At 36.5% G+C, this 9,676-nt stretch overlaps 1 protein-coding gene across 5 annotated transcripts in view; it reads left to right on the top strand.

Moving 5' to 3' along the window:
* KANSL1L (KAT8 regulatory NSL complex subunit 1 like) overlaps nucleotides 1-9,676 on the top strand; it is a 121,297-nt gene that overhangs the window by 69,803 nt on the left and 41,818 nt on the right. For all 5 annotated transcript variants that reach the window (XM_045295256.1, XM_045295235.1, XM_045295243.1 and 2 more), the window contains one exon: nucleotides 9,271-9,468. In XM_045295256.1, the coding sequence (XP_045151191.1) occupies nucleotides 9,271-9,468 (198 nt within the window). The remainder of the gene's footprint in view (nucleotides 1-9,270; nucleotides 9,469-9,676) is intronic.

Below are 9,676 nucleotides of genomic sequence, written 5' to 3'. Positions count from 1 at the left end.
GATCACAGGCCAGTGGGTAGAAAGTCTTTGGATCTAGTGGTGTTGTAAGCATCTCAGCGCTGGCAGGGGTCTCTACATAGCTGCTCCCGCTTCAGAGGTCTGGTTGCATCCGTGTAGGTCCATGGGGTTTCTCCAGCTCAGGGCACTAGCGTAAATCCATGTGTCTTGTCAGTTGCAATGTTTCCCAGTGAGTGAGCAGAGAGAGAGAGGTGTCTCCTGCCTCCAAGGAGGAAATACCAAATTCCCCAGAATTCTCAGGAGAAGGTTATGCCCAATCAGGTGTCATTGGCTATGATCTGAATGACAGACTAGACTCCACCCCTTCACTCTTAATCCTCTCAAGTCCCAAATTGACACCAGACTATGTAACTCCCACAGACTGGTTTTTTGAGTTATGAAACCACCCTTACCATTACCATTTCTGTCACCTTCTAAAGTTTACCCCTGTTCCCTTTGTGATCTCTGATCTGCTTTCTGTTATTATGCTTTTTACCTTTCCTAGAGTGTCATATATCAAATAATAAAATATGTAATTGCTTATATGTGGCTTCATTTACTATCAGCAGTTTGTTCCATTTATTGCTGAGTAGTGTATTCCATTTTTACATGTATTATAGTTTGTTTATCCATTTACCAGTTGGTGGAAATTTAGGAATTTCCATTTTGTTCACTATGTGTAAGCTTCTGTGTATATTCATAAGCCTTTATATGGACATAATGTTTTTATTTTTTTTCCAGAATACATGTTTAATCTGAGGGTTTTATATTTTCATTTTTACAAAATGCTCTATCATAATTCAGCTGTTTTTTGCTATTGTATTTTTCTGAAATTCAAACAGGCTGAGAAGATAAAACAAGTATTTTGTGCTTCTTAGCAGTTCTTTAATTTTTGTGTCTCTGTACTAAAAAAAATTCCTTATTATCTTCTAATTTGCTAACTCTGTTGACCATATTCTGGCTAGATTTTATTCTTTATATTAGTTTTTACTTTGTGTGGTCATATTTTTTTTTAATTGATACTAAAGTTAATTAGCTTTTTCACATCTATCTGTTTAAAAGCACAAGTAAAAGGAAATACAAGAACTATAGAGATTTAGGACCTTGCCTTTGAATCGATCTACAGGGATTTAAAAAAAATAGGCAGGCAAAACACATGATGTCCAGTACAACCCTTTGAGATGAATAAAATTATTCTGGGCAAAGGTCAAAGTCCAACAACTTATTGGAGATCCCAATGACGCAAAGACAGAGGGCGATGGAAAGGAAGGAGTAGATACAGTAATTAGAAGGGGGTAACAATCTTTTGTGAATGTCTCAAAAACTGTAGGTATATTGTCAGCACGGGGGAATTGCCTGAAAGCAGATAGGTAGACAGAAGCCTTTGAGTTTTGCATTGTATTTTACTACCAAAGAAACTTTTAGCCTGTTCTAAAAAGAGCCTTTTATTGTTCACAATTTAAACCAATCCCAATTTCAACATAACCTTAACTGGCTGTGAGCAAGAAACATGTTGAAAACTGTTCAGTTCACAAAGAAAGCATAAACATCTACTTATATTGCCAAGGTAGGTAATAGAAGAGGAAGAAATTCCAGAGGCTGATTAAGAGCCATAGAAAGCTATGAATGGTAATCACCCTGTAGGCAGCAACAATAATGGCTTAAGCAAGGACTACCCATCACATTGAAGATTATGTGCTTTTTCAATATCTGCCCAGTAGAATTTCTGAATATAGACCCACTGTTGTTTTGTTAAAGTGCTGCCAAGTCAGTTTTTAACTCATAGTAACCTCATGTGACAGAGTAGAACTCTCCCATTGTGTATATATTCTTCACTCTTTCCTTTTGCAAATGAGTTGTTCATTGTTATCTTGATCATGTTCTAACGGCATATTAGTGAGTGGAGATAGATACATTTTTAGATTGCAAAGCTTCTAAAAAAATTAGTCATATTTTCTTGAAACTTGAAATACTTTTTTTTCTCATAGGATCGATAAAAAATTTTCAATAAAATTTCCTGAAGCTGTATATGATACAGCTATTTTAAAACATTAGTAAAGAGGTAATATACATAAGTATGGTTTTGGGGGATAAATAGTGAGTTAAGGGAACCAGAAAAGAGAACCTTTCCTTTAAAAAAATTGAAGACATGAAGCAACATAATCTATTGGAAATGTCTTTGGTATTCAAAGAAGTAGAACTAGGAGCTGTATAAGGGTTATAGAGTAAGTTAGAAATAGTGGATATAGTTTAATGCCTTTTAGAATTTACTAGTGGTGTTTATGTGTTGGGCCACAAATTGCAAGGTTGGCAGTTAGACTCTAACTGCCTAACCAGCTAACAGGAACCTAGTCTGATCTAAATGGGGGGGTCACTGTGAGTTGGACTCAACTGAGGGCAGTGGGTTTGGTTTTGGGTCTTTTGAGATGTAAAACGAAGGAAAACATAAAAGTGAAAACTTGAAGATTCCATTGATCACATTTGAGGGAACCATATTCAAGAATGTTTACCTGATGAAAATTTCATGCTAAAATACTGTAGTGGCTTAGTAATTAAAATACCAAGCTTACAACCAAATGGTCAAATTGTCAAAACCATTAGCAGTTCCACAGGAGAATGATGGGGCAGTCTCCTTCCATAAAGATTTACAGCCTTGGAAACCCTATGAGACAGTTCTACTCTGTCCTACAGGGTTGCTACCAGCTGGAATCATGGTGGTGGTATGAATTTTGACTGCCTTTAGTTGGGCCCTTCAGTTGCAGTGGTTTCCCAGTTCTTTCAAGATCACCAGATAATTTATCCCGTTTGATAATTTTCATTAAAGGACCTAAAATTGCAAGCATTAAAAAAAAATAGTGTTCTAAGAAACATGTAGGTATAAAAACCATTTGAAGACTTCCAAGAAAGTGGATTCTAAGTTTCCACTTACCCTAATGATTTAGTCATCATTTTATATTGGATTCTGGACAGTCAGGTTTATGTTGCTTTGATTTGGAAAAGGCTCTTTTAACATCCTGTATATTCTAAGAAGCCATATATCCTTCTTAAACTTTTTTGAAGTTGCATGATGACTTAATAGCTACTGGAATAAGTTATTTTAAGGAAAGAAACATACCATATATACTCGAGTATATAGCCAAGGCACCTAATTTTACCACAAAAACTGCATTAAGAATGTGCTGAACAAAATCGGCTTATACACAAGTATATATGGTAACTTTAATGATAATTTACATAGCCTTACTTTTTTTTAGTTCAACTCACTGTGCATCTCACTTTTTGTATTCTAAAAAATAACATTATGTTTAATATATGGAAAATGTCAGCGAATTATACTATCAGAACACAATATGTTTTTTGTCCAAAATGGGTTCTTGTAGTATTTTCTCTTTACATCTTTTTGAAATGAAGATGATTAATTACTGCGGTTTTATTTATATATTTGCTTTTAGATAGTTAACATGATGTTTTTTTTATTAAAAGATTTTTACTGGGGGCCCTTACAGCTCTTATAACAATCCATACAACAATTGTATCAAGCATATTTGTACATATGTTGCCATCATTCTTTTCTAGACATTTACTTTCTTTTGAGCCCGTGGTATCAGATTCCCCTCCCCCCCCATCCCTTGATAAATTATGAATTGTTATTTTCATATCTTACACCGACTGCTGTCTCCCTTCTCCTATATATAGTTTCTATTGTTTGTCCCCCTGGAAGGGGGGTGGCATGTGGTTATGTGTCGATCATTGTGTTTGGTTTCTCTTTCCACCCCACCACTCGCCATCTTCCCCTACCCTTCTGGTATTGCTATTCCCATTCCTGTTCCTGGATTCCAAGTGCTGTGAGCTCTTATCTGTACCTGTGTATGTGGTCTGGTCTAGGCACTGGGCTCATGATAGTGGGGGGTGAGGAAGCCTCAAGGAACCAGAGGAATATCGTATGTTTCATCAGTGCTTTATTGCACCCTGGTTGACTCATCCCTTTTCTGTGTGCCCTCTGTGAGGGGATGTCCCACTATTTACAGATGGGCTTTGGGTCTTTGCTCTGACCTCTCTCATTCTCAATAATATGGTGTTTTTTGTTTGTTTGTTAGCATGATCTATTTATAAAATCCTGTGGGTGCATAAGCAAATGTGGGGAAGAAAGCTGATGGTGCCCAGCTATCAAAAGGTATAACGTCTGGGGTCTTAAAGGCTTGAAGGTAAACAAGCGGCCATCTCGCTCAGAAGCAACAAAGCCCACATGGAAGAAGCACACCATTCTGTGTGATCACTAGGTGTCAAAGGGATCAGGTATCAGGCATCATCAGAACAAAAAAATCTTACCATAGTGAATGAGGGCGGGAGTGTGGAGTGGAGACCCAAAGCCCATTTGTAGGCCACTGGAGATCCCCTGACGAGCCAGTCAGGGTGCAATGTAGCAACGATGAAAAATACAACTTTCCTTTAGTTCCTAAATGCCCCCCCACTATCATAATCCCAATTCTACCTTGCAAGTCTGGCTAGACCAGAGGATGTACACTGGTACAGATAGGAACTGGAAACACAGGGAATCCAGGGCGGATGATCCCTTCAGGACCAGTGGTATGAGTGGCGATACTGGGAGGATGGGTTGGAAAGGGGCGACCGATTACAAGGATCTACATGTGACCTCCTCCCTGAGGGACAGACAACAGAAAATTGGGTGAAGGGAGCTGTCGGACAGGGCAAGATATGACAAAATAAAAATTTATAAATCAAGGTTTAATGAGGGGAGTGGGGGAGTGGGGACGGAGGGGAAAAATGAGGAGCTGATGCTAGGGGCTTAAGTGGAGAGCAAATGTTTTGAGAATGATGAGGGCAGTGAATGTACAAATGTGCTTTATACAATTGATGTATGTATGGATTGTGATAAGAGTTGTATGAGCCCCTAATAAAATGATTTAAAAAAAATCCTGAAACATCAGGAGTCTATTATATACCTAAGTTTCAAATGCAATCCACATAGAATAATGATAAACAATAAATACTACATATGAGTACATTCTTATTTTTTCCTAAAATAATTCTTAGAAGTAAATAGTATTATTACTCCTGTTAATGCAAATGGAAAACAAAAGCATAGAGAGATTAACTAGCACAGACCATCTGATAGCTAGCACTGCCAACATGAGAGAACTCGTATTCATACAAATCTAAGTTTGGAGCTATGCTTTTATTGTCTATTCTATATAGACTTGAATGGCGTATGCCCCTTGGGAGACAGAGCTTATATATCATACTGTTGGAAAGTGTTTATTTTTTTAAAAATCCATTTGTAAATTTGTAAATGCATTTTAAAAATAACATTATCCAACAGTGTGATAGTGTTAAAGTGTTTATTTTAAAAATGCATTAAAAATGTAAAATGTAAATGATTAAGAAATTAATTCCCATATTGGAAAGAGGTCACAGGAATCAGGAAGTGATAATGTGATAAGCAAATATGAACTCTGATTTAAGAAACTTATATGTTAAACTCTACCTATGATTAGCTGGTCGTCTTGCACAAAACATTCTGCCTCTGTGAGCTTGATTGGTATGTTCTGTAAAAGGGATCTAAGCCTGCTTGTCTGCCCCTTGGAGTGTTATAACTGGAGTAAGAGCTAGGACAGAGTGAACTGGAGTGGTGATGTGAACAGTATCTGATTTCACAGAGATTGCAGACTCTTCACCATCATGGGTGTCCTCTTGTGTATTTGTAATGCTTGGAGTCCATTCTGTCTCATAGCGGCACTGATGTGTGTTAGAGTAGAACTGTGCTCACAGGGTTTACAGAATCCTGATTAAATAAAAGATAAATCTTAATAGCTGTTAAAATATTAATGTAGGAAAAAATGAAGGTTTAAGAAAATTACTCTTAATTTCATTCTTAATAATCTTAAAACTAACAACAGAAGAACTCTGTGCTTCTAGAGTTATACAATAGTAAAATGTGATGAACTTTCGACCTTTCTTTTAGATGTTAATTTATGTGCAGCTTAATTGAGCTATTATACTAAGAGGAAAAAGCAGTATTCTTTTGCTTTCACAGCAAAACAATATTGTTTTGCTTTCACAGCTTCTTGAGTTCTACTAAGAAAAGAAGGTGTGTTAGTCCAGGTGAACTAAAGAAACAATTTCATAGACACTCATGTATAAGAAAGAGCTTCATATATAAGAGCAATTGAATATTGAGAAAACATCAGCCCAGTCCAGATCAAGTCCATAAGTCTGATATTAGCCCATATGTCCAATACCAATCTACAATTTCCTCTTCAGACTCACGGAACACATAATGACACTGAATGCAGGAATATCACAGGCCAGTGGGTAGAAAGTCTTGGGGATCCAGTGGCGGTGTAAGCATCTCAGTGCTGGTGTGGGTCTCCACGTGGTTCTTCCAGCTCCAGGGCTCTAGTGTACCTCCATGTGTCTTGTTATTAGGAATAAAAAGCAGAGAGTATGTGTGTATCTGGATCTCTGTGGCGCCTCCAAATGCTGTCATCAAGCTGCGACCTGATTGACAGGCTAGACTCCACCCCTATGCAAGTTGACAAGCAATTATGTAACTGTTACGGAAGGGAAGGGTAATACTATCTTGACACAGGCTTTCCTTTTAAAGTATCTTGAGAGGAAAATTACCTTTTTTGCATAGTTAAATTAGAGGGGAGACAGAAAGAGGTTGAGATGTTTATTTGTAAATGTCTCATTTTAATAAGCATACATGGCATCTCCTTGAGTTAGAATCAGCTAGACAGCAAATGGTGATATAAGTGCTAGCTTATACCTGAGTCAGCAAGAGTATAGTAAGTAAATGTTCTAGTGTATCTACAACCTTTAAATCTTCAACTTGTCATTTGCCCTTTATTTACCATACTCCAGCTTGACCTGGTGGCATAGTGGGTTACATGTTATGCTACCTGTGGTTAGCATTTTGAAGCCACCAGCTGCTCCAAGGGAGTAAGACGAGGATTTCTACTCCTATAAAGATTTACAGTCTCAACACACTGGAGGAATGTATGGATTGTGATAAGAGATGTAAAAGCCCCCAATAAAAGTATTTTTAAAAAATTAAAAATACTAATTTTCTGTTCAAAAAATATTTACAGCCTTGACAACCCACAGGGGTAGTCATGCTTTGTCCTATGGGGTCCTATGAGTTCTAAAATGTGCTTACATTTTCAGAGACAAGAAGTTGAAAGCATCCTTTCTTAGTTCTTGAAGAAGCTCTGTTGGTATATCACAAATTCCTACATTCCCCCCTATTCCTGCTCCAGCTTTCCACCAAGACTCCCCTTCACTTTCAGAAAGTTTTTTTCTTTGGAGAAAGGCTGACTGTACAGCCTAAATCAAATGGTCTCTCTCATCGTTTTGTTTTCCTTTACTAGTGCCCTTGCACATTTTAAATTGCATGTTACATATTTTGAACTTTAAGAATCCTTGCCTAAAAGTAGCTTTTGTCACTTTATGTGAATAATAAAGATGTTTCTGAGACAACTGTTTGTATATTTTCTTACACAGCATCCCTCTCAATGAGGACCTAAAGGGGAAAAAAAACTTCTAGTGTTATCAGTAACAGCTGTCCTCTCTGGGGAAGTTGCTTTCATCTTATACCAGAGTTTTTACTTGTCTCAATTGCCACAACTCATTTTTTTCTGAAAAGTTACCTTCATGAGGGGGCTTCTAAAAGTTTGTGGACAAATGGATTGATAAAATGGGATTTTTCCAAAACCTTTTTGAAGTCCCTTTATGTATTTGTTTTCTACCATGTTTCATCTTTTATTCTCACTGCCATGAGTCTATTCCGACACATATTGACCCTGTAAGGCAGAGAACTGCCCATGTGGGTTTGAGACTAGTAACTTTTTTTAAAAAATCCTTTTATTGGGGGCTCGTACAACTCTTAATCACAATCCATACATCCATCCATTCTGTCAAGCACATTTGTGCATTTGTTGCCATCATCGTTCTTGAGACTGTAACTCTTTACAGGAGTAGAAAGCCTTTTCTTTCTCCTGTGGAGCGGTTGGTGGTTTCAAATTACTAAATTACTAAATTTGCAGTTAGTAGCCCAAGGCATAACCACTATGCTACCAGGGTGTTAGAGAATTATTTTTATGCTTAGAACAGAAACTAATTCTCCTTGCAGTGTTTCCAAATGATTGGATATTCTTTCCTCTCTGTTCTGTGCTATAGAAATTCAGCATCGGATACTCTTCTCACATGGTGAGAATTTTATCCAGAGTAAGTTTAAGGGGAAAAATGACTATGAATTTGACTTTGAATGTCTTCCTGGTTGAATTTTTAAAATATGATTTTTCACTGAACTATGTATAGCATGGCTGCAAGCTACAAAAGGTTTGGAAGGTTTGGAAATTGGACTTTTGAAGCACAAGATAAAATTTTCCATAGAAACATATTTTGTAAGTAGGAATTTAAATTAAAGTATATCTTATAGATGTGTGTATATGTGTGTAATTACTTATTTCTTCTCAACATGTATAAAGATAGTTGATGGAATAAGAAGAGACATGTACACACCTTTTCCCCTCATTCTTTCCTACATCCATTACATCTGAGAGGGAACAAAGGATTGCTTGGATCTTTTTAAATGAGATATTTTACGTTATGAAGTTGGATATTCATACATGAAACTCAGGTGGAAATTAAATAAATGCTAGTAACCAAATTATTTGAAGACTATATTAGGAAATATATATTCTTTTCATGCTAATAACTAAAACCAGTAAGAACAAAGGTAACTATATATTTGTAAATTGTGATATTGTATAAGCCCAAATATTAACCCATACATAAAACTTTCTCTACATGTTGTAAAACTGCCAAATCTTGCAGTTAAATTATAATTCTGAGTTTGTGTTTTCTAATTTGCAAGGGCTAATAAAGATGTGTGATTTCTTTTTTTAACTTTTTAAAATTTGGGACTCTTACACCTCCTATCACAATCCACATACATCTATTGTGTGAAGAACATTCGGACTTATGTTGCCATCATCATTTTCAAAACATTTTATTTCTACTTGAGCCGTTGGTATCAGCTCATTTCCCTCCTCCCCCACCCTCACAATCCCTTGATAATTTAAAAATTATTATTTTTTCATGTCTTACACCAACCACTATCTCCCTTCACCCACTTTTCTGTTTTCCGTTCCAGGGGTAGGGGAGGAAATGTGTGATTTCACTTATATTTTAACATCTAAGATAATTTAGCAGTCACTTTGTTTTTAATTCTTTATTGCTGTTGTCTAGGAGACTGTGATTCTAGAAGAATGTCAACTTCCAAAAGAAATTTTGAAGAAACAAATAATATGTGCAGACCAAGCAACTTCATTAAACACTACAGGGACTTCGCAGGTCTCACAAGACAGTCAAGAGCCTTCACCAGAACATGATTTTGAAATGTCACCTAGTAGCCCTACACTACTTCTCCGAAATATAGAAAAGCAGGTAAAGTGGGGCGTTAGGTGGCATGAAATGATTTCTGTTTGATTTTATAGACTTTTTAAGTAAACGTGTGTCTGCCTGGATGATTGTTATTAGAATTGACCATATGACACCAGATACAATGAACATATTTCCTATGTGACTGACATATTCTAATATTGCTGTAATTTAGATTTTTCTATTATTTATTTATTTATTAAAAAAAATTTTT

Source organism: Echinops telfairi, unplaced genomic scaffold (genome assembly GCF_000313985.2).
Source record: "Echinops telfairi isolate 266 unplaced genomic scaffold, ASM31398v2 ScPeMD7_3;HRSCAF=10, whole genome shotgun sequence".
Taxonomy (NCBI): Eukaryota; Metazoa; Chordata; class Mammalia; order Afrosoricida; family Tenrecidae; genus Echinops; species Echinops telfairi.
This window is presented reverse-complemented; position numbering and strand designations above follow the sequence as displayed.